At 34.5% G+C, this 27,332-nt stretch overlaps 1 protein-coding gene across 1 annotated transcript in view; it reads left to right on the forward strand.

Annotated features, from left to right (window-relative positions):
* The window catches only part of LOC101892223 (uncharacterized), a 186,914-nt gene that overhangs the window by 145,602 nt on the left and 13,980 nt on the right, over positions 1 to 27,332 (forward strand). The window contains exons 16-23 of the mRNA XM_059124509.1: positions 8,765 to 8,909; positions 9,068 to 9,162; positions 9,270 to 9,429; positions 14,061 to 14,158; positions 14,247 to 14,337; positions 14,536 to 14,649; positions 23,750 to 23,977; positions 25,197 to 25,354. Coding sequence (XP_058980492.1) covers positions 8,765 to 8,909; positions 9,068 to 9,162; positions 9,270 to 9,429; positions 14,061 to 14,158; positions 14,247 to 14,337; positions 14,536 to 14,649; positions 23,750 to 23,977; positions 25,197 to 25,354 — 1,089 coding nt within the window. The remainder of the gene's footprint in view (positions 1 to 8,764; positions 8,910 to 9,067; positions 9,163 to 9,269; positions 9,430 to 14,060; positions 14,159 to 14,246; positions 14,338 to 14,535; positions 14,650 to 23,749; positions 23,978 to 25,196; positions 25,355 to 27,332) is intronic.

The following is a 27,332-nucleotide window of genomic DNA, read 5'->3' on the forward strand; positions in this document are numbered from 1 at the left end:
TTAAATTTACCAGAAATTGTTAACATATTTTTAACAACATTTCGTTAAGTGACATATTTAGCTAAGTCACATAGTATCATTGGCAGTCGGATAGCTTGGAGGACACCAAGGACAAATTATCATTTTTTCGTCAACCTGACCATCATGTTTGCGCCCAAACTGTGCATATCTTTCAGTTCATTTAAAGTGTGATAACATTAAAATTCTCCTGCTTAATGGAAACATTTACATAATAACATGAGTTTTTTTTCTTTTGGCTGTCATGTTGACAAAAGTTGTAAAAAACAAGCTTGTAATCGTCGGACAACGTTTGTCTGTTGCTTCCTCGGCAGCACAACATCAACGTTATAATAAGCAAACTGTGAATCTAAACAAATGTCGACCCAATTTTGTTATAGCACATTTTAATATTTGTTTTTAATCGTTTTCATAACGGTTGCTAACGACGAACAACGACGAGGCTCCCCTGTCATTAAGGATAGCAATTATTTGAAGCTTAGCCGATGCTGTGGCACAGAATGTGAAACAGAAAAAATTGAAAAAATAAAAAAAAGGTTGAAATGGTTAACAGATGCCTAGAAGTTACATTAAAACTGAGTTTTAATAAAAATGTCTAAAATTTGGATAAGTTTGTCATTCACATTTCACTTATGAATATTCATATGACGGCGGCTGCTATGTACATTTTGCTTTTTCGAAAATGTATTCAAAATTTTGTTCATCCCAACTTTAAAACGTATTTATATTTATTTTTAAAGATTTAAAGTACGGAAAAAAATAAATTATGGCATTTCAAAGCTATTTCAAAGTTAAAAAGCTATTCAAATTTTGAAAAAGTTTGAAAAAGACGAAAAATGTATAGATAAACTATCGAGAGAATCCGAATAAAGAACAGCATGTATACAGGGTGAGATGTAAAAGCTTCAATCAACTTCAGACTGCTGTCAAAATTATTCCAGTGTCAGCTCATTATATCGTTTCCAAGCGTACAAAAGCATTTTGCTGAGATTTTTCCAGAAAAAAAGTTATTCGTGATGGAATTCAAGCGTGATAGTGTGATTTCTTTATATTTGGCAGAAAAACCACAAGTGGCAATCGTTAGAGCACTCCAGCATTTAAATGTGAATAAATATTTTGTGTCTCGTACCATCGCTCGTTACAGTGATACTGGTAGCGTAGCCCGACCTCATGGAAGTGGACGGAAGAAAACAGCAACATTAGCAGAAATGGTTCGAAAAGTAAAGAAGTGTCCTGATCGAAACCTGGCCATCAACATCACAATATTCCATTCGGCAAATATTGAAAAATGAGCTTGGGGTAAAACCTTTGAAATTCCAAAAAGTGCAAGAACTTACACCGTAATAGAAAGAATATAATAAATAATAAAGAGCTAAATAGTTGCTTCGCTTGGCCGAAAATGGTGAACTGCCGAATTTGGTTTTCTCCGATGAGAAAAAATTCGTCGTCCAGCAGTTCGTAAACAGACAAAATCACCGTGTTTACTTGAAAAAGAGGTCAACTGAAAAATGTGCATCTTCGGTTGGCGATGCTCTGGGCCGCCATAACAGCCTCCGCTCGTCTTAATCGACCTTGGCATCAGAATAAATGCCGAATGTTATTGCGAAAATATTCTGAAGGATGTATTAAAGCCTTGGGCACGCAAACATTTTGGCCGCAGACCTTGGACATTCCAACAAGATTCAGCACCATCGCACTCAGCACGCACTACCCAAGAATGGTTGCAAAATGAGCTACCAATCCGGAGTATTTTGGAAAGCAAGGTTGGCACTAAAAAATACCAAAGTGTCGATCACCTAAAGCAAGCGCTTCGCCGGGAATGGGCCGAAATAACACAGAGCAACATTCGGGCAGCGTGTGATGGTTTCATTGGCCGTTTGAAGGTCATAATTCGTGCCAAAGGTGACCATTTCGAACAAATCTAAACTTTTTCTAAAATTTTATGATATTTCCGACATTTTTTGCTTTCATTCAATAAAATGAAAAAAAATATATGTAAAAATTATTACATATGATTTTTTGCAGTTTTTTATCTCAACCTGTATACCCTCTGTAGCCATGTGCCTGAGGGTATAAAAAGAAGAAAAGTTTAGAAAGCTAATAAACCCTTTTAACTATCTTGAAGACATTTAAAATGTTTCGAATTTAGATTCCTCGGAGTCCGTGCATTTACACTCAAGTATATAACTCAAAATATAATTAAAAACTTTCACTAAATGGAATCGTAGCAAGTCCAATATTCTATAAAATTATTAGCCATAAAATTCTATGGTAGATCTTGGAAAACGCCAAGAGCTTTAATCCCTCCTAAATGCCAGTAACTCATATATTTGGTGTGAGTTTGTGTCATTTTAAAAGGATGATTGTAAAGGCAAAACTATTTTACTGTAAGTCAGCAAAGAAATGAAATCTCTATTTCCACTGTATATTGAAATTTGTAAGAAAGATCTAAAATCGGGTGGGCCGACTATGTGATAACATACACCAGTATGCGTATTTAAAAGAGCTCTCGTAACAAAAAAAAAAAAAAAATAAAGAAATAAATAAAAGAAAAAATCGACTGAGTGGGAAAAAATCTATCCAATTTGGATTGAAATTACATGTATGGTGGACAACAACAGAGGTTTTTTCGAGCATTATCTGATACCCGATATCAAATATCATTGTTGAGGAGTGCATATTAAGCATGTGAGGGATTTTAACACCAAATCGGATGAAACACCAATATGGATGGGAGCTAAGATATTTCTGAACCGATTTTTACCAAATTTGAAGTACTTGTTTTTAGGATAAATGCAGACGAAATTGCCAAGATTCAGGTCATTTGGACTGATACTGATCATTTGGTGCACAATAAAACTGATATCGGATAAATATATATTAGGATAGATATGGGAGTTTATCTAAATAGCTGTTTCCAACTAGACTTTCTGTAGCAATGATTCTGAATTTAATCCAAGGATCTGTATCAAATTTCAAAGCTCTATTCTAAATGTTGCGAAAAATATCGCAAACTTTAGATGTATTTTTGTATATGGTTAAAGCTATATAAAGTCCTTAACAATTACGATTACAAAACTCATTTGACATAGAAAAATTGAATTTTGTCGCACAGCGTAATTTGTATTATAAAAGCCAAGAAGACATCCGATTTTGTTCAAATTTTAGATCAAATGTGAAAATGGTACCTCCTCTGCAAAAATAAGAAGAAAAAAATTTTTATAAAATGTCTTTAATGTCTGTGGAACTATTTCGATTTTTTTTTTTCAAATAATTATATTGGTCGATATGACTCATTTTTAACACGATAATTCTTAAGGTAATTTTTCAAAGGTCTGTGTTAAATGAAATAATTGTATTTAGCGGAATTTATCTCAAATTTGATGCATTTTTGTGGATCCCGGTTTCGAGGCCACGTATAATGTGTAGATTTCGTTTAAAATGTTTGAAAAGGCAACGAAATGTTTGCAGGTCTTCTGCAGGATTCCACTACACCCCATAGTCAAAGCCAAAAAATGCTTTGAACAAAATTTTCATCAAAAAAAAAAACACATATGCCACAATACATCCATTTTCATGGACAATGCAACTTATGTAACACAACATTAAACACTTTATTTTAAAAGAGAATATTACCGACAAATCACAATATTTACAACCTTAATCTTCATTAAATTCCAGCCATTACTTTAAATCGTTGACGTCATTAACAATTTGCTAAATGCAGACGACCATCTCAATTATGCTATAAAACTTACTCTGCCATGCCACTCAATAAAAGTTCCTCAGCTAAAGTTAATGCTGATACTTTATGAACCACGAAACCATTACTCGAACAACTTATGTCATTACTCCATTCCAATGGAGCAACAAACTCCTTCCTTGTAGCCTCCATATCCTTAAGGCTGCACCATCTGGGTAAATGTATGATTCGGAAGGACGTGTCTGGCTCAAATGTTCAGACAGTTGTTGAACAATCACTACTGAATGAAATGGATAATAAAACTAATAAACATTATAATGGGAATTTTTGTAATACATTTACACTTAACATCAACATTCCTTTAGGTCATGGAGAAAAATCTAAAAAAAATTGTACTAGTAACAATAAACACTTTGCAATGATGGAATTTCAAATATTTATGTACTTTTCTTGGAATAAAGAAGGCAAAGAAGGATAGAAACGACTTAACAAGGTTAGCTACGTTCAGTGCACTCCATATCGTTTGGAAAGAATTGCCTTACTTAATGCGGCGTCCGACGAATATTTCGAGGAATGTCATTGGCATTTCTGCCATTTCAGATGGAAAATGTGTCCAAAGCCTTCAAACTAAATATAGTGGGGAGTACAGGTACATAACAATTGTATAAACATATATATCCGATATATGAGCCATTACTACAAAAAAATTAGAAAAATATTAAAAAATCGAAATAATACGAAATAGATAACGAAATATTTTGATTGAATATATTTAAAAACAATTTAGAAAGTATCAGGCGGTTTTGCAACAGATATACTGGATACCAATTTTTAGACAAATGCGTGAAAATATGTTGTAAACATCATGAAAACACCGAATATCGGGAGGTACTATTTTATGGGGGCTATTCGAAAAGGGAACCTAGACATTCAATGTTGTACTACCGGACCTAGAACCCATTACGAAGCTAGAACCCATTACGAACAAATACCAATTTTTATGTGTTAAGAATCATCAAAACAACGAATATCGGGAGGTACCGGGAGGTATGGGGGATATATCTTCCAATTTTGCCCATACCAATATTTTTATCGGTATAAGATGAATTATAACCAGTAAAGAAAGTCTTAAAGTCGGGCGGGGCCGACTTTATGATACCCTACACCACTTTACTAATGTAGTAGTGCTCCACATAACAACTAAAAGTTTTTATGGGAGAATTCAATCATACAAGCAACGATTATAATTATAATTTAAAGTTCAAAGGACTAAATATGCCAAAGCATTTGTATCTTTTAAATTCGGACTTGTGTTGCCCATTTGGTGCTAATTTAAAATCGGATGAGAATATGTATGGTGCTATATCCAAATCTGAACCGATCTCGATAAAATTTGGCAAAGGTATTTCTGAGCTGTATTTGATATATTTCCCTGAATATCGTTGTTACGGAGGGCATATTACGGTTGTGGGTAACAAATATAACAAATCGGATGAACAATATATATGGAAGCTATAGCTATATAAACCGATCTTCACCAAATTTGACATACTAGCTTCAAGACTCAATTCGGTCGTAAGTGCCAAATTCCATCCCATTTAGACAAATATTAGACGTTTTGTGCACAATAAAAGGTGAATCGGACGAACTTATATATGGGAGCTATATCCAAACCTGAACCGATCTCGATAAAATTTAGCAAAGGTATTTCTGAGCTGCATTTGATATATTTCCCCAAATATTGTTGTGCAGAGTTCATATTACGGCTCCGGAGGACAAAAATAACAAATCGGACAAACAATATATATGGGAGCTATAGCTATATCTGAACCGATTTCGATCAAATTTGACATACTTATTTTCAGGCCTAATTTGGGTGTATATGCAAAATTCTATACAATTCGGGCTGATATTTCACGTTTGGTGCACAATAAAAGGTAAATCGGGCGAAGATATATAAGAGAGCTATGTCTAAATTTTGACCGATTATCTCCAATTTCAATAGGGTTCGTCCTTGGGCCAAACAAATGATTTGTGCAAAATTTCATCTGGATTGGGCAATAAATGCGAACTGTACTTTGTTTACAAAAATACATGGACAGACGGACGGACGGACATGCATAAATCGAATGTGATTCTATGCAGATCATCAAAAGGAACTATGGGTCTATCTCGTTTCCTTTTGCCTGTTACAAACAAATGCACAAAGACATAATACCCTGACCACCTTGTGACGCAAATCTTAAAAATTATCATATATCTCATGAAAAGTGATGGCAGTAACCTGGTACGTCATTATATTTATATCACATTTGTTTAGATCCGATATGAAATGGACAGAACACGGTGAGAAAAAAAAAACTGCAACAAAGTCAAACGCCATAATTTTTACATTTTGTTTTAATTTTTTTAAATGAAAGCAACAAATGTCGGAATTAGCATCAAATTTTCGAGTGAGTTTAGATTTGTTTGAATTGGTCACCTTTGGCACAAATTATGCTCTGCGAAGCGCTTGCTTGAAGTGATCGACGCTTTGGTATTTTTAGTGCCAACCTTGCTTTCCAAAATACACCAGACACAATAGTCCAACGGATTGGTATCCGGAGTTTTGGTTTTTGTACGCTGGAAATGAAGCGAGGAATCTCATTTTGTAACCTGTTCCTATCCTGTTGGAATGTCCAAGGTCTGCGGCCAAAATGTTTGCGTGCCCAAGGCTTTAATACATCCTCCAGAATATTTTCGCGATAATATTCGGCATTTTTTCTGATGACACATTCGATTAATACAAGCGGAGAGCGACCATCGGCTGTTATGGCGGCCCACACCATCACCATGGCCGGCGCTTGAGTTCTGGTGGCCCACCGATAGTGCACATTTTCAACTGAGCTCTTTGGCAAGTAAACACGATCATTTTGGTTGTTTACAAACTGCTGGTCAACGAATGTTTTCGCATCGGAGAAAACCAAATTCGGCAGTTCACTACTTTCGGCCAAGCGAAGCAACCCTTTAGCTCTTTTGAATCTATTTTCTTCCTGTTGTGGTGTAAGTTCTGGCACTTTTTGGAATTTCAATGGCTTCACCCCGAGCTCATTTTTCAATATTTGCCGTATGGAATATTGCGATATATTCAGCTCACGAGCCATTTTCGGCCACTGCGACGCTAGTTTCGATCAAGTCGCTTCTTTACTTTTCGAACCATTTCTGCTGATGTTGCTGTTTTCTTCCGTCCACTTTTTTGACGTCGGGCTACGCTATCAGTATCACTGTAACGAGCGATGGTACGAGACACAAAAGATTTATTCACATTTAAATGCTGGAGTGTTCTAACGATAGCCACTTGTGGTTTTACAGCCAAATATAAAGAAATCACACCATCACGCTTGAATTCCATCACGAATAACTTTTTTCTGGAAAATTCTCATAAAAATGCTTTTTTACGCTTGTAAACAATATAATGAGCTGTCCCTGGAATAATTTTAACAGCTTTCGGACTAGTGGCTTAGAAATGACAGCAGTCTGAAGTTGGTTGCAGTTTTTTCATCTCACTCTGTATTGGCCCATTCGTCGGAACCTACTCCATAAAGGGTTATCAATTTGAACAATCGTAACAGATATCAATATATATATAAATAATAGAACATTGGCTGAGGGTATACATCTGTCGGCAAAACCGACTGATACTTTTTATACCCTCCACCATACTATGGAGGGTATATTAATTTTGTCATTCCGTTTGTAACTCCTCGAAATACTCATGTCAGACCCAACAAAGTATATATATTCTTGAGCAGCGTAAAATTCTAAGACGATTTAGCCATATCCGTCTGTCTGCTGTGTGTCTGTCTGTCTGTTGTAATCACGCTATCTTTCGAACAAATTGAGATAGAAGGCTAAAATTTTGCACACATGTTTATTTTCCAGTAGGCAGGTTAAGTTCGTAAATGGGCCATGAAGGTCCACGTTTTCATATAGCCCCCATATAAGGGTACCTCCCGATATTCGGTATTTATAAAGGTACCTTCCGATATTCGGTATTGTGATGATTTTAGCGACATTATTTAACGGAATCGTTCCAAATTTGGTATTTGAAGTTCGTAATAGATACTTCCGCATAAAATGGGCCATGTAGGTCCACGTATTCGTATAGCCCCTATATACCGTACCCCCCGATATTCGGAATTTTGATGATTTTAGCGACATTGTTTACCGGGATTGTTTCAAATTTCGCATGTGAATTCGTAATGGATACTTCAGCCCATGCCAGAAAATTGTCTGTGCAGGTCCACGCCTTCGTATAGCCCCCATATAACGGTACCCACTATATTCGGTATTTTGATGATTTTAGCTACATTATAAACAGATTTTTCTTCAAGTTTCGCATTTAAATATTGTAATAACTTATGACAAAAGTTGCCTATTCAGGTCTACGTCGTCATATAGGCATTCGGTATTTTTAAGATTTTAACAGAATTTTAAACGGATTTATTTATTTATTTTTTTGGAAATTGCCAAATTTGTAACAAATGGTGGAGGGTATTTAAAGTTCGGCCCGGCCGAACTTACAGCTTTTTTACTTGTTAAGTTTTTTTTATATTCAATGCCACCCTCGTAGCTTTGTATGAGAGAAAATAATTCTATCAACATCCAGTTTGAGAGAATATTCCATTCCTTTAGAAATTTGCATCTACATGCTGCTTCTGTTTTTATACGGGTAATTACTTTTTGCCAAAGGAAAACAATGGCATCAAACAATTAAGCAATTAATTGGCATCAAGAGGAATATTTTGCAGTGGGAAGTTGATGCCTGCAGTGTAAAATTTTACATTGCAGGAAAAAAAAAAACATCAGATATGTGAGGTGCCTTCGGTGTAATAAAGTTATTGCAACACGTTATTTGGCGTTCACTGTATACCTGAATTTTTCAAGAATAAACAATGTGCACCTTTAACAAGTACCATCAGAATGAATTAAATCTTAATATCATACAAACATCGCAACATCTGTACTCATATTTCTGTATTTGGTTTGTTTTTGTTTTTGCAGACGAGTCCATATTACAAAAGAAACATTGAAATGTCTCGATGGCGACTATGAAGTGGAGGTGGGAAATGGTGCGGAACGTAATTCATATCTGAAGGATCATCAAATTGAAACGTATCTCATTGTTCCGGGGGATATTTATAGACCGGTATGTAATTCACAGGAAGTAAGTTTGCATTGAGTGTGCTTCACTATATTGGTTTGGGCGTCTATATTACAATTATTCCATGGAATTGAGAATTAAAATAGTTACTGGCACATTTATCCATTATACTCAACATATTTTTTATTCAACTTTGTTTTCAGAATAAGAAATCTCGCAATCGTTTACAAGTAAACGGTAACATATCCAAGGAATTGCGAATGATGGGTCATGGAAGCATGCAGAAAAATTGCTCGAAGTGAGTTCCTGTTTTGTCCATTCATTAATTTAACATTTGTTGTTCCAGAAATTTAAGCAAAATTTTTGTAAAATCTAATTTAATTTTTCTACTCATTTTCTGCTCAGATTCGGTTTCGGCGATAGTAACGAATCGTCTAAAGATCCAGAAGATGAAGTCAACGAATATCTTATGAGAGCCATAGATGCCCGTAGTATAGATCATTTAAGAGCGGAACATTGCAAGTCAATTTTACTCTCATTTAAGGAACAAAATCTTGAGAGAAAGGTAAAAAAAAATTGAAGAGTTTAATTAATAAAATTCAAATATTACAATCGGCAATGGCGATCATATGATACCCTACACTAATTTTTGAAAACTCGTACTTGAAAGGAACAAAAGTTAGGAAATGATGCAACAGTTTAAGATTAAAGGAAGTTTTATACTTCAAGTGTACGGAATGAAGTAAAAGTCATAACATTGATATTTGAATGATTATAAATTCGTACTGAAAGGATACTAAAAGTAGCAAAAGGTATTGAAAATTGAATTGAGATTCGCTGATGGAGTGCAGGATAGATAAACCAAAGGGTTTTTAGAAATATGAACTTTAATGTTACAAAAAGTTCTAATATGGTACTAAACATACAAAATGGTACCATTTGATATTATGTGAACGAATATACCTAATAATTTGAAATTAGGAATAAGGGCTGGAAAATTCGTTTGATATATGGAGATGGTTTTGGAAATGTGTTTAGATCACATTGTGCAAAAATTTGGAACAGTTTGGTATAGGGTGAGTGGATGAAGCAGAATTTTGGTATTAGGGTCCCTACTTGCGGTAGGTTTGTTATAATGAGGTGGTTTTGAAAATGTGTACTATAACTGTTCAAAAAGTATTAATAGCACTAAATTAGGTACACTTTGGAGTTGGGTGAACATATAGCTTTTAAAAACTGAAATTTTGTGTAAGAGTCGCTGTTTATGTTAAGCCTTGACATATGAAGGTGGTTTGGAAGTGTGTACCATAATTGTACGAAAAGTACTAAAAGGGAACTAAATTTGGTATTGATAGAAGGTATAGGCTAAAATGCTGTAATTTCATATTTAGATTGCTGATGGTATCTGTGCTTGAGGTTTGGAAGTGGTTTGAAAATGCGTCCTATATTTGTACGACAAGTATTAAATAGTACTAAATGTGAAATTGGGTGAAGGGATAGGGCTGGAATCTTCAAATTTGATATTGAGGTCTCCGTTGACATCTGAAATTAAATAGTTTTGGTCAGTAGAATTGGAAGTGGTTCCATTGTGTAATGGTTTAACTAATATTTTCTTCGGTAAACTTCAAAATGAGAGATTTTGAAGACTTTTTGGTGTAAAAGGTATAGATTTTCATATTTTTAAATGAAAAAACTTAAATGGTATATAAAACCTTGAAAGTCTGAAAATTTAGTACGATGTATCGAGTTTTGATTAAACAATGTTCTCAATCGGAACAAATGGTGCATTTTGAGTACTAAGGTGGACTTTTCACTGCCCGCTACACCTGATTGATGAATAGAGTGATGAGTGACTGAAGCTAGAATATAGAAATTTTGTATGTGCATCAATGTGTAAGATTAGGTGGTGGATTTGGAAAAGCGTAACATATTATGTACGAAAAGTACTAAACAGTACTAAATTTGATATCTAATGTTGGAATAGAGTTAGAATTGGTATTGGCATAACTGTGAATGTGTGGCATTTGAATATGTAGATGTTTTTTTTTTTAATTTACGCTACCTAGTCTATGAAAAGTACTAAATGGTACCAATTTGGTATATAGTGTAGAAAACAGCTGGAATTACACATTATAGTACGTATTATCAAATTGGCCTCCTCATCTAAACACTTCACATTCTCAGTGATTCTAATACCAAAATTAATAATATCAGTTCAATTCCTACAATTTATTCCAAAAGTAGTACTTTTCTTTCACTTATTGTACGCATTTCCAGACCGACATCTTTCTATACTAAATTTCAACATTTCACCTTTATTCATTCACCTTAGTCCACATTACCAAATTCACATCTTTTTATTCCCAAATTTGATTCTCATTCTAAATTTCTAAATATTACCCGTATCCGCATTTTACAACTTTTGATACACTTATTGTTCAAATTTCCAAAAACTCTTTGGTGCATCAAACCTACATAACATCAAAGACCAAATTACAGACTTTAAGCTCAATCCCTTACCCAACCACGAAATTTAGTACTTTTTGAGTACGTATTTTAAATCCAACTTCGTATATCAACTCCACCGTATAGAAATTTATTCTACAACCAAATTTTAGATTTCCATATCTTCCCGCCCCTTACACCAAATATTTTTATTTCCTAATTAATGTTCATATATCCATATACCCTACACACTCACAGCAACCCTATTGGCAAATTTTAGACTTCAACCACTCCTTGTTCACCCAAGCAAAATGTAATACGAAATTTAGTACTTTTCGTTATTTTTTTCTAAAGCCACCGCCATATCTTAAACCTACATCACAAAAGTTATACCAATACCAAATTTCAGATTTCCAACTCTATCTCTACCTGATATACCATATTTAGTACTTTTTTTGGTACATATTTCCAAAACCACCTTCAGTTTTAACACTTCGAAATTCCTGTTCAACCAAACCCAAGCTATACCAAATTTAGTACCATTTAGTACAGTGCTCACACACAGAACAAATTTCCAGAACAACCTCCTTATATCAACCATGCCTCCCAACTTACTTCTTATACCAAATGTGACGAAAAATCTATTGTACATATATCCTACACCTACATCAGCATCATACACCAATACATACAATTGACTACAATTTGAGTAAGTTTTAGTGGACTCATCACTCTACTCTTTAATATAAACATATGAATTATTATTAGTGTAAAGCGATTTCAAATCCACACTCGAATTCTGCCGTTGTTGTCTTAAGGGTATGATAAGTACCTCAATGTTCGAAATGGTACAACATTGTTTTTGTAATATCTTAAGCTATTAAATTTTTAGTTAAATTTCGATTTTTGAAAGTTCCCACTTTAAGAGTATGAAAAGTAATTCATACATTAATGTTTCCAGAATTATAATTTCGGTAAGAGTGTTAACTTTGAAATTTTGAATACGGTCCGAAATTTAAAGGGCACTAAACGTACAAAGAGTTAATAAATATCATAACATTGGTATTGATGATCGTTAAGTTTTAAAACTTGGAAATCTTTAATGAGTTCCAGGTTCCATTAGAAAGTCCCTCTTAGATTAACCAGAAAGGAGCCATATTTAGTAGAGTTCCCGTAACAAAAGAATTGATTTGAAGTAGATCATACCATCTATCAATTTAGGCTTTAGAGCAGTTATAATTTAGTTTCAGAGGGAACTAATACATTTCAGAGGGAACTAATTCACTAAATTTGACGGAGACATTGCTATAGAGTGCATGGTATCACTTCGAGAAGGATTATATTAAAAAAATGCATATCGGAAGCAAGATCCACAAAATGGAAACGTACGTCCATAAAATCGAATTGAGGATATATATATGGGAGCTATATCCAATACTCAGCCGATCTCTATAAAATTCGACAACGGTATTTTCGAGCTCTGTAAGATACCTGATACAAAATATCATTGTTGTCGAATGCATATTACGAATGTGAGGGACTTAAAGACCAAATCGGATAAAACATATATATGGGAACTAAAGCTATACCTGAACAGATTTTCACCAAATTTTATGTACTTGCTTCTATACAGGTCATTTGAACTGATATTGGCCAATTAGTGCACAATTAACCCGAAATATTTGAAGAAATATATAAGAGCTATGTTCAAATCTAAGTCGATCTTGATAAAATTTTGCAGAAATATTTCTGGGTTGTATCTGATATCTTCATTCCGGTGGAATGCGTATTACGAATATGAGACACTTAAACTCCAAATTGGATGAAACATATATCTGGGAGCTATAGCTCCCACGTTATGACTATGGGTTTGAGTCTGACCGACATGACGAAACATCGAGCATTTGGTTTGGATGTCTCGTACTTTTATGCGTGTGATCAAACAGGGCATAACATGAAGAGCGTTTTCTGTCCATGGCATAAATAGAGAAATATGCCGCATTTGCAGCCCTTTAATAGCTATATCTTAACAGATTTTCACCAAATTGTACTTCCTTCTAGACTAAATTCGGTCGGATGTGCCAAAATTCAGGTCATTTCGACTTATATTGGCCCTTTAGTGCACAATTTGGACGAAACCGGTTGAAGATATATATGGGAGCTATATTTAAATTTGAACCGATCTTGATATAATTTGGCAGAGGTATTTCTGGGCTATATCTGATATCTGGTACCAAATATAATTCTTGTGGAGTGCATATTACGAATGTGATGGAGCTATAGCTATACCGAATTTCACCAAATTTGATGTACTTGATTCTAGACTGAATTCGGTCCGATATGCCAAAATGCAGGTCATTAGAACTGATATTGGTCATTTGGTGCACAATAAACCCGAAATCGGTTGAAGATATATATGTGAGCTGTATATATATTTTAAGCGATTCCCACCAATTTCAATAGGGCCAAACAAATATTGTTTGGAAAATTTCATCTCAATCGGATAATAAATGCTACCTGCATTTTTTACAAGCATAAATCGACTCAGAAAGGGACTCTATGAAGATCCTCAAAAGTAACTATGGGTCTATCTCACTTTCTTCTCCATGTTACAAACAAATACACAAAGACATAATAATCTTATCTCTATGAGGTGTAGGGTATGGCGCGTAATGGTGTAGGGTATCGAAACGCCGCCTAATGTTCTCGCTCTTGCTTAAAATCTCCATTTTTTTCCTTCTTGTTTAACAGTACGCAACAGAGCCTGATCGAATGTTAAGTGTATATTTTTACTGCAGTTTTATTGTTTTAGTCGGGGCAACTATTATGCGCCTGTGTATATTTACCTGGTATGTATAATTTTTAATGGAAGCACAGACTGACAATCGAATAAAATTTCACAACCTACGTGAACATTTATATTCTGGTTTCTTTTAGTAATGCATTTACAATTGCCATCTCGTGTCTGAGTGTAGCCGTAGTCATGATAATATCGGCACTGGTGACCTGTCACAATCTCAATGTTAATGTAAGTCTGAATGGAATCGTAGATATTTAACATTTTAATTTTTATCTCTCGCTTGCCTCACGGGTTAAAATTAAATTTTGGCTAAATTCCAATTTTTAATTTTCTAATAATATGTGTTTATTTTTTAAGGGAGATTTAGTTTTTTTTAAATATTCGTTTTTTTTTTTTCAACTAGTTTTTCTCTCTTTGTCCTTGCAGATTCCCCATGGTATCAAACAGTTTTCACTGCAAATTCACAGTAATCGCGTTCTGTCGCAATGTTTTGCATTTCTGACGGTTGCCCTGATTGCCCTCACTACGGGACTACTGATGGTAAGTGCTAAAATGCCATTCAAATGTATTCATCCGATGGGTCTCTTTGTGGGTTGACTTTGTATGCAGCGTGTGAATTGACGTGGGAGAAATTCAATCTCCATTTCAATCGAAATGGTCAACAAATGGTGAACAAAATGGATCAATATCGCGCTGCAAACAAAAGTAGATACAAACTGACAGGAATTGGAAACATATACTGCAATATATGTTTGCATTTAATCCAACAGCTTTAAGTGTCAATAGAGTTTATTCAGGCGATACTAAATTTAATGGAATTAAACAAAGCTTATGGCGAAAAATTCGATAATTTAGGTGAAAAGGAAACATAATTACACTTACACCACCATGAATGCAGATTATATTCGCTTTTAATCATCATGAATTCGAGTCAAACTACAACTCTTCAAGGAAAAGACTTTTTACTTAGTGGTAACGGAATTTTACATCTCGTCAAGTTTTCAAAAAAAAAAAAAAAAAAAAAAAAAACAGCAAAGAAAGTCTTAAAGTCGGGCGGGGCCGACTTTATGATACCCTACACCACTTTGCTAATTTAATAGAGCTCCGCATGACAATTAAAAGTTTTTATGAGAGAATTCAATCATACACGCTATGATTGTAATTATAATTTAAAGTTCAAAGGACTAAATATGCCGAAGCATTTGTATCTTTTAAATTCGGACTTGTATTGCCCATTTGGTGCACAATTAATTTGAAATCGTATAAAAATATATGAGAGTTATATCCAAATCGGAACCGATCTCGATAAAATTTGGCGAAGATATTTCTGAGCTGTATTTGATATATTTCCCTGAATATCGTTGTTACGGAGTGCATATTACGGCTGTGGGTAACAAATATAACAAATCGGATGAACAGTATATATGGGAGCTATAGCTATATCCAAATTTGACATACTAGCTTCTAGACTTAATTCGGTCGTAAGTGCCAAATTGCATCCCATTTTGGCAAATATTGGACGTTTGGTGCACAATCAAAGTAAATCGGACGAAGTTATATATGGGAGCTATATCCATATCTGAACCGATCTCGATAAAATTTAGCAAATGTATTTCTGAGCTGTATTTGATATATTTCCCCAAATATTGTTGTGCATATTACGGCTGCATATTACGGCTGCGGAGGACATAAATAACAAATCGGACGAACAATATATATGGGAGCTATAGCTATATCTAAACCGATTTCGATCAAATTTGGCATACTTATTTTCAGGCCTAATTTGGGTGTATATGCAAAATTCCATACAATTCGGAGTGATATATAACGTTTGGTGCACAATAAAAGGCAAATCGGACGAAGGTATATATAGGAGTTATATCTAAATTTTTACCGATTATCTCCAATTTCAATAGGGTTCGGCCTTGGGCCAAACAAATGATTTGTACAAAATTTCATCTGGATAGGGCAATAAATGCGAACTGTACATTGTTTACAAAAATAGATGGACAGGCGGACGGGCGGACATGCATCGCGAATGAAATTCTATGCAGATCATCAAAAGGAACTATGGGTCTATCTCGTTTCCTTTTGCCTGTTACAAACAAATGCACAAAGACATAATACCCTGACCACCTTGTGGTGTAGGGTATAAAAGTGCGTGGCCGACCATGTGATATCCTACAACATTCTAATATACATTTTGAAAGATTTCGCTTTTGAAATTATGTCATAGAGCATTGCCCAGATACTACCCTTAGCTTTTTGACCAGGGGCATTTGCGCAATATTTACGCACTCCGTCGTGCCGTTAGTTGTTATGGTCCATTGCAAAGTCAGAATATTATGTGATCATCTCCAAAAGCAGTAGGCTTATATTCTGGCCCTAGCCCCACCTCCATTCTAAATTTCGTGAAGATCGGGCCATAATTGCGACCTGCAGAGTGATTACAAATTAACATGGACAGACGGACGAACATACATAGCTAGATCGACTCAGCTCGGCGAAATAGGAAGGTCCATATATACTTTCCTATGTGGGAAACTAATATTTCGAGGTGTTACATAATTTTTTTGCCCAATCAAACTTATATTACCCCCAACACATAGTGTTGTAGGGTATAATAATTTGGCACACAGAAAAATTATGTCACCGAAACACAAAATTAACAACTATTCATATCATAAAGATTATTATCTTATGCTTGATGTTAGTATCGAATCTGTAAAATGTACTTTGTTTAGACCTCAATAACGATGAGTTTATAATATATAAAAAAAACTCAGTAATGACCGATTATTTGGCCGTATTAATAAGGGTATATTAAGTTTGTCATCTCGTTTGTAAGTATTGAAATGGGCGAATTTGTTTACATTTGACGGTATGAGTTGGGATATGAGAGGTTTTTATGCCTCATCGAAATAACGTTTTTGATTCTAGTTCTCTTTGGACCAAATCCGTGTCAGCACATTTGGAGTCGATCTGACGATGTCCGTCATTCTGTCTGATTTGGTCCAAACTTGGTGCATCGTAATCCATCATCAAACAAAGATGAAAAATTAAAAAAAAATCAAAAGGAAAACACATTCTAATATTTGCATCAGTACTAGGTAAGATGCGACACTAATGGTTCACTCCATCAAGTACCTCTACCATAATATCTCGAAACTATAGTAATTATAACTATCAACTACTATAACTATTAAAAGCTATTAAAAACCTAGCATTTTCTCAGCCCTACACACCAACCTTATATAATTTAAAAAGTAAAAAACATTAATCCCGGCCGAACATTGGGCAAAAAAAAAAAAAATTATATAAAAGTATCTGAATTCAAGCGTGTTCCACTTTAAACTACAAATACCAGTAAGACCGTTTGGATAACGCTGTTAAACTTTTCAAAAAAAAAAAAACCATAAAATGTGTGAGGCCGTTATATTGGGGCCATACCGACACGAAAACCTATATAGACAATTTTAAGCTTCAAGGATTGTCATCTACCAAATCAACGCCACAACAGCTAGAAACCATTACGAACTACAAATAGCAATTTTTGGACAAATACGTTGAGAAATGTGGCAAAAGTCATCAAAATATGGAATATCGGGAGGTACCGTTATATGGGGGCTATACAAAAACATACAATGTTTCGCCAACGGAGCTAGAACCCATTATGACTTGCAAATACCAATTTTAGGACAAATCCTTGAAAAAATGTGGCAAAAATCATAAAAATACCGAATATTGAAAGGTACTTTTATATATTTTCAATACCAACCATCCTAGACACAATACAAATTCTTCTGCCAAATTTTTAAGCTCTACGTCGAAAAATGTGGGCTGTATAGTTATTTCAATAGACAGACACACGGACAGCGTTTAATCCACTTATAATTTTATGCTGATCATGAATATATATACTTTATATGGTCTATGACGAATATTTAGGGATGTTACAAACGGAATGACAAAGTTAATGTACCCTCCATTTCAAGGTGGAGGGTATAATAATCAAATGATAGTAAAACATCTCTTATACCCCCCATTAGCGATCTTCTTTCCAAATTTCAGAATTCTAGCTCTTGTTGTTGGACCAATACAATGAATTGCATTTTAGGTATATTTTATTACACTTTTAGTTCTAATTTCACACCAACATAGCCCCATATGAAAAATTTCACGATTCCACTTTCCGCCGTTTCGCCTGGGTGTTGATAATTCAACCAGCCAGTCACTCAAAGAAATATTTTCAAAATTCATGTTTCGAATTGAATGCAGTGTACACTAAAGTACTTGTAACCAGCATGAGTCCATGTGTATTAGCTTAGAGACCGTTTATACATAAAACCCTTGGTATTGACGTCACCTTTCATATGAAAAATGGTTCAAGCAATCCAGAGAATCTCAATTGTTTAAACAATGCTTCAACGGAGAGTGGTCCCCTAAAAAAAAACAGAGGATATAAGTCTAGTATTGAATTTCAAATCAGCCACATCTCATCTTCATTTAACTCCATACATTAGCCTTCTGTACTAGGTATGGCGCTCAAAAGAGTATGTCCCCCATAAGGGTATGGCCTCCATAAGAGTATGGCCCCCAGGAGGATATGACGGCCATATTAGCCTTCTGTATTAGAAATGGCGCTCATAAGTGTATGGCCTCCATAAGGGTATGATCCCCCATATCAGCCTTCTGTATTAGGTATGGCCCTCATCCTACTGATTTTCGGTATTTTGAAGTGTTAGATTGCAAGTACCAATCGCACCAGGTGTAATTTGTCATTCACGATTTCTCAATTAGTAGACTAACATCTTACAAAAGTTACGCCAGTCAAGATGTGATTTTTATAGCTTCTCGAAAGTAGAATACGAAAATCGGCTAAATGACATGAAAATTTTTCTGAAAAAAAATCGGATTAAAATGTACATCCGATTTAAAATGTACATACCGAGCCATCCAATTCCCCAATTCGGACCCGCCTAAATTTTGTACTTCCCACATGAGTTTTATTTCGCCCCTGGTACCTGTAACCTAATAAATTTGTAAAATTTGTAAAAACATAATACTGATTGGTATAAAATCTTTTTAATTGTACTAAAACCTCGTCATACCCAGTTCTTCATTCAGACTTAGTTATCCGAGTAAATCAAAGGAACGCAATCTCTTTTTTTATAATTGTATTCCATAATATTTAAATTTATACAATATATTCTCCCTTGAAACTTCAAGGGGGATCGGTCGGAAATGTAGATCTGAATCCGAATGCAAAATCTTTTCGTTATTGTCTTTTACTCACTGATTTTGCAAGCAGAAAATTAACTTCCTTCCTTTTTAAAGAGTAGTACTACAAATGTCCCATTAAATTTTTTAATCATTTCATTTAATTGTTTTCCTTTCCTCTCACTTTCCGTTTGTGATGTCTTTGTTCGTTAGTATTTTCCATTTTTGTGTAACTTAGATTCAACAAGAAGATTTTATTACACCGTAACACTCATGCTATTATACGGCTAACCGCATTAAAAGAAGGAAAATTACTAGAGAGACATTTTTATGGAAATACCTAACATTTATTGGCAAGCTCAAGTTCTACCCAAGATTTTTACGGAGAAATAACACAGCCAATAAATGTTGAAAGCATTGTCTTTCCTCTTTTGTGGCATACTTCTTGTCTTAATCTTGCATGGAGTACAATAAATTTGAACGGCTTTTGATTTAAATTTGTGAAAGTGTTCTTAGCATTTTAAAATTGCAAAAGTTTTTAACTGACAAAATCTCAAATTGTATTAAATTTATTTTAAAAAAATGATAAAAAAAGTCAACAGCATTTATTTCGTTCATGATTTTTAAAGATAATAAGAAACAGACAACCTCCAGCCGTTTAATCTTATCCAAGAAGTAAACACTTCTTAAATTTTTCAAAACCCCAACATAGAAGATAATTTGGTTTGGCTTGTTTGAAGTTTTTATCTTTAAATTATTTAAAATCATTTCAAATAAGCTGGTGCCTCAATTTGGGGGTGGTAGTGATTCTATATCAAACAAGATAAATTGTTCCTTCTTAGAATCCGAAATGTCGAATTACACTATGTAACACAAAAAAAATAGTAAGGAAAGGTCAAAAGTCGGGCGGGGCCGACTATATGATACCCTACAACACCATGCGTATTTAGTTGAGCTCCCCTCCAAAAAATATTATAAAGGGAATTTATATGAAGTAAATCATACCAACTATGAACCTTATTTGAATGCGAATCAAGGCTTTAAAGTAGTCACAATTTTGGAACTATTTCCAATTCTGAATCGATTTTCAACAAATTTCACTGAGGCCTTTGTATCTCTAGTAGCAAGTAATATGGGTGTATAGTCCATGATATGACTTCAATAAGATTTATATTAAAAAATATTTATTGGAGCAACAGATATGCCGGACCGAGTTTCAACAAAATGGGAAAATTCGATTGAATATAAAAAAATCCATCAAATTTGGGTTGATATTACATATGTGGTGGACAATAACCGTAAAATCGGATGAAGATGTATATAGAAGTTACATATAAATATCTGAACCGATCTCGATAAAAACTTCCTCTGTCGAATAATCTCCATGTTACAAACAAATGCACAAAGACGTAGTACATAAACCCTACACCACATAGTGGTAAGGGTATTATGCCTTTTTGCATTGTTATGGAGAAGGAAGCGAGATAGACCCATAGTTACTTTTGAGGATCTTTATTGAAACCGTCTGTCTGAAATTTATTATCCGATTGAAATGAAATTTTGCAAACAATATTTGTTTGGCCCAAAGACGAACCCTATCGAAATTGCAATCTACGACAATGGTATTTGGTAAAGATAACTTATGGAGCTCAAAAATGCCTCTCTCAAATTCTATAGAGATCGGATCAGATTTGGATATAGCTCCCATATATATATTTATCCCATTTCAGGTTTATTTTGTACCAAATGGTTAATATCAACTCAAATGGACTGAATTATGGCACTTCCGACGGAATTCAGCCCAGAAGCAAGTGAATCAAATTTTGGTGAAAATCGCTTCAGATATAGCTATAGCTCCCATATATATGCTTCATCCGATTTGGTGTTAATGTCTCTCACATGCGTAATATGCACTCCACAACAATGATATTTGATACCGGGCATCAGATAACGCTCAGAAATACATCTATCAAGTCTTATTGGGATCGGTTCAGATTTTTATATAGCTTCGATTTACGTCTTATTCAGCCGAATTTTTCCATTTGGTGAAACTAGGACCGCTACATCTATTGCTCCAATAAATAGTTTTAAATATAATCCTTATCGAAGTCATATCATACACTATACAACAATGTTATTTGGTACTCATCCGTCAAATTTGTTTAAAATCGATTCAGATTCATAGAATGGAGGGTATATTAAGTTCGTCATTCCGTTTGCAACTCATTTTGTATCTATCTTATATACTTTATATTTATATGCTTTCTTTATATCCTTGATCAGCGTAAAATTCTAAGACGATTTAGCCCTGTCCGTCCCTACGTCTATTGTAATCACGCCAGAATTAAAAACGAAATAGGAAGTCCCGTCTTTTATCTGCAGGCAGGTCAAGTTCGAAGGTGGGCTATATCGGGCCCATATAACGGTAATAGCCCCCATATACCTGTACCCCCGATATTCGATATTTTGATGATTTTAGCCACATTTTAAATGGAATTGTCTGAAATTCCACAAAAGCAAGTCTTTGTAAGTACTTTGTCTCCTGAAAGAGAACGATATTGTATATTCTCCATATAACGGTACTTCCCAATATTCGGTATTATCATGATTTTAGCCACATTTTTAATGGGATTGTCTCCAAATCCACACCAGGAGTTCCTTCTGAGTACTTTACCCCCTGGAAGAGAATTTTTTTTTACAGGTGCACTACTTCGTATATCCCCCATATAACGGTTTTCATTTAAATGGTATTTTTGTACGTTTTTTTAAATTTTAATTAAAAATCCGGCTCGGGCGAATTTTTTGCTTTTTTTGTAAAACTTTCCTACATCATTTTAAAATCACAGCATACAATCGAATCCTGAGGCTATAAATATCTATTGGAATACCGACTAAAACTTTCCAACTAGTGTATTTCCTAGTTTCCGCAGAAATTCGAACTCGTGGAAAAGAACAAATGAAAGAGAAGACAATATGTATTTAATTTCAACAGAGAGAAATCGTTCAATAACACATTTAGAATTTCAGAATTTTGATCTACTTTGCATTTTGAAAGGTCATAATATTATTCGATAGATTTCCTCATTTAGAGCCGGCAAATATGGCATGGTAGTTCTGAGAGTGATTTGAATTGAATGGAGTACGAACAAATATATTGGGAAATGCTGTTGAAATTATCAAAACACAGAATATCGGGAGGTTACATTATATGGGGGCTATTCTCAATAGTAAACCTAGTAACATATCTTTTGCTCGAGTAGATTTCCATAGAAAAATATGATCGAAATATCGAATATCGGGTGGTACCACTATATGGGGGCTCTACGATATCGTGGACCTTTATACACAGTTTTCTTCCAGGGGGTAAAGTACCCACAAAGAATATTATCTGTAGACTTTCAGACAATTCAATTGAAAATGTGGCTGCAATCATCAAAATACCGTATATCAGGAGGTACCTGTTTATGGGGACTATACGATATTGTGAACCGATATAGCCCATCTTCGAATGTTAGCTTCCTATCCTTATTCGGTTTGTAGGGTCTAAAATCGTTATTTCGATAAGTTACAAACGGAATAACAAACTTAATAAATAAAAACATGTAAACAAGCTGTAAGTTCGGCCGAGCCGAACTTTGAATACCCTCCACCATTTGGAACAAATTGGGTATTCTCAAAAACAATAAAATCCGTTAAAAATTCTGTTAAAATTTTAAAAATACCGAATGTAGCTATTATATTAGGGTCTATACAACGACATGGTCCTGCGTAGGTAACATTCGTCATAAGCCGTTACAATATTCAAATACGAAACTGAAAAAAAAATCGACTATATTGTCGATAAAATCAAAATACCAAATATCGGGAGGTCCCGTTATATGGGGGCTTTACGAAGAGGTGGGCCTGCACAGACAATTTTCTGTCTTAGGCTGTAGTATTCCAATTCCGGTGAATAAATTCGCTAAAATCATTAAAAGAATTTTATGCTGATTAAGAATATATATACTTTGTGGGGTCTAAAATGTGTATTTCGAGGTGTTACAAACGGGATGACAAACTTAATATACCCTCCATACTATGGTGGAGTGTATGTAAAATGTCGTTCACTCAGAAAATTGTGCGTGGGGAATTAAGTATATTCTTCTTAATAAGGGGTCGAACAAAGTACAGACTTTTTGCGGACTAGTGTGCTAGCATCCGTTATAGAGCAGGACCGGTTTATTGCATATGCATTGAAGCAAAATAAGCTACAATATGACGAAATAAATATTATTAAGTAATAAAAATATTTTCCTTTATAAATTGAATATCTTTGCCCAACATTTGTTCTAACTTGTAATTTGATGTTTTAAATTTTTCATTTTTTTTCACAAATGCTATGCGATTAAATGTAAACAAATATATTTTGTTTTATTATTAGTTTCAAGAGGTAAACGTCATTGTGCCATTTTCCGTCGAAAGACTACAAACCATGGACAATACAAGCAGTTTGTTTAACAAAGATGTGAACGAAGAAATTCTGTTTAATTTAACAGCAGCTCAGATACAAAACCAAACTCTACCCACCGATGAAGAGAAATGGAGCAGAACAAAGCCAGCTGGCTCTAAATTCAATAAATTTTACTGTGATTATTACTTAGCAATTAATGTAAGTATTTAGATGGCGAAAAACAGAAGAAAAAGAGTTTTTTTTTTTTTTAATAAATTTGAATTGTCTTTCGACCAGAATGTGGTTGGCAATACATATATATATGTATGTGAAAGGTTTAATATAATTTTATAGATAATGTTATTGCAATTAATTGAATGTAAGTTCCAGCCTGCGATCAAATTCTCTATTGAAATTGATGAAAAACTATACGACCAATATGTGCCTCATAGAAATAATGGTGTCTTTGGACCAAATGTAGGACATCCCCAGTCTGTCTGTCTGTCCATATAACTGGCTGGTGCCGATAACTTTCTTGAAGGAAGTATCCGAATTGCTTTAAACTTGCTATATCGTAATATTATTGTCAAATTTAGATTGACTTCGGAAATGGGCAAAATCGGTCCACTCCTTCTGGTACCTCCACCACAAAAGGTCAAATAATTTTCCTATTAAAAAGAGAAAAAAACAATCTCTTTGGACCAAATGTAGGACATCTCCAGTCTGTCTGTCTGTCCATATAACTGGCTGGTTTGATTGATTGATTGACTTCGGAAATGGGCAAAATCAGTCCACTAGTTCGGTACCTCCACCACAAAATGTCAAATAATTTTGTTACTAAAAAGAGAAAAAACCATTCGATTTTGTGCAAACTTTGCAAATCCTAATATTTATATTAGTGCCAGGTAAGGTGCGAAAATGGACTATAGCAGTCCAGTCCATCAAGTACCTCCCCACAATAGGTCAACGTTTGGAATGATTATAACTCTCATAAAATAAAAAATAAGAGTCCGATTGTCTTCAAATGTCATACATTTCAATATTTTCATTAACACAAGATCTGGTGTGAAAGTGGGATATATCGACTCACTCCTTCTGGTACCTCCCCCTCAGCGGGTCAAAATTTTGAATAACCATAAAGTTCGTAAAACGCTATATGAACTGGGCACATATCAATATTTCTATCAACACAAGATCTGTTGTGCAAATGGTAGATATCCACCTACTCCTTCTAGCAAAGGGTCAAAATATTGAATAAACAAAACGATGTGCACTCCATGACAATAATTTTCGCCACAAAATATCACATTCAGCCTAGAAAAATCTCTATCATATTTGGTTGAAATCGATTCAGATTTAGGTATACAGCATTTAAATTTCGTGTTATATTTTAATCTGATTTAACTCATTTTTCTTTAAATGCATATTTTCTCATTAGACTTTCCTGTTGCTGACGCTGCTTTCCATGATGACGTGCGCCACCTATCAAGTGCTACGAATTCTATTTAAATTAATATTGCTGCTGATTGCCTCGATATTCTACATTGGATTTTCTGTATATTTTCTAATGCAAGAGGAATTGTACAACAAACTGGAGTAAGTCGATTACAATATTCTTTCCTATACAGATTTTAAAATAGGTCACTTTATTGAGCTATCCACTATGAGGAATATAATTTGTACTAAAATTTACGATTTATAATTGTATACTTTGCTTGATTGGATATCAAACTTTAGAAAATGTTCTATGGAAGGCCTAAATAATATCAAAAATTTAGAACCATTTGCGATTAATGCAGAAATACCCTCATATGGGATTATAAATCGTTTCATTCGTTAGAAGGGCTTCTCACAAACTAATAGATGTGACTGACGGCACAAAAGACATCAAATATAAGTACTCGCTACTTACAGAGATGGATGGAAAGTGCAGTGTTTTCAAGTGGCAGAATTGATTAAAACTATGGAGAATGAAATAACAGGACTGGCGATTATTTATGCAGATTGTAAAACGGCTTTAAAAGCTATTGTATCTTCCAAAATTAATTTTGATTCAGTCCTGAGGTGTAGAATAGCCCTGGGAGATTTGCACACTACTATCCGGCATTGCCGGGTATCAGGTCATTGTAATATTGAAGGAACTGAGAAAGCCATTGATTTGGGAAGGAGGGGCTCGCAGTCAACAGATCTTTAAGTCGCCTCTTTATCATTTCCACAATGTATTAAAGCGAATATTCTCTATCCTTCTTAATTTTCCTTTTTCTTAACGCAGGATGATCACAATGGACCGAATGGTCTCCGAGTGAGGTAGTTACAATTTCAACTGCACATCTTCAAATCTTACCTAAACTCCTTACCGAGTTGATTGGCCATGTGAACTTTAAATCCTGTTCGTACTTTGCACTTTTTTGTAAAAAGTACTGGAACATTTTAGATGGAAAATATGCACAAAACTTTAAGATCACCTTCTGGTCTTCTGTGAGGCGACCTTCTTCACTTTAATAATTCAGTCTTTTTAATATAATATGCTAAATTTTTGGCCCTACTCACGAAGTGTTTCCTAACTTCTTTTCGAAGAGTACATCTCCTCTAGGAAACTAAAGTCTTCCTGCATGAATGAAGACTCCCAAGTTTCTGCCCTGTTCATGGAAGACGTAAGGAGAGAGCTATCCTATTTTTGGATGACTTTATTTTTCTAAACGTCAAATTTGTTTATGTCTTTCGTTTTTCCACATTATAAAGGTTCACGTTTGCCTACTAATAATATAACTGAGAGCCTACACGTTTGACTACGGCAAAGAATTTCCATAGTTAGTTTGCAAAAAATTCGGAAGCGTATTAAAATTGGTGGTAATCGGAGCAGATTTAGATATAGTTCCCACATGTCGATTTAGCTAGGTCCGTCCGTCTTCATACCTAGAACTGTAGCCTTCGCTCCATAGAATTTTGGTATTGAAAATGGTATAGCTTTCATATAATGTTACTGCCGGATTTAAGATGTTTTTGTAAGAAGCATACTTACAAAGAACTGCCCATATAACGATACAGCCGATATTTGGTACCTTGTTGACTTATGTTACATTTTTCACCGAAATGGTTTCAAATTTGTTATTTGAAGTTCGTGATGAGTACCACCTTTTTGAAATTCGGCATTGTTTTGACTCTGACCCTATTTCCACAGGTTTTTCTTTTACATTCAGAAATAATATGTGAGCATTAATGGAGGGTACTAAAAGTTGTCACAACCGAACTTAACTGTTTTTTTTAACATAGCCATTTATTTTATATATTTATTCATTTTTTTTTTCTCAAATATAGGAATCATAACTTTCTGGAATATAGGAAGAGAGTTAAAAGAAAAAAAAATTACTACACTTCACTCCAAGATTTTACAGCATTACCTAAAATTCGATCTACTCGGTTGAGTACATACAAGTATCTGCATAGCCAGTTTTCTGTTACAGGTTGTAGTACCATTACGAATTATCTATTTTAAAATACCAAAATTTCTGCAGACCAAACACACATTTGAGTAAAATGTTATCACTAACTTGAAATCGATCGGAAGTTAGGA

The sequence above is a fragment of the Musca domestica genome, unplaced genomic scaffold, assembly GCF_030504385.1.
Source record: "Musca domestica strain aabys unplaced genomic scaffold, Musca_domestica.polishedcontigs.V.1.1 29, whole genome shotgun sequence".
In the NCBI taxonomy this organism is placed as follows: Eukaryota; Metazoa; Arthropoda; class Insecta; order Diptera; family Muscidae; genus Musca; species Musca domestica.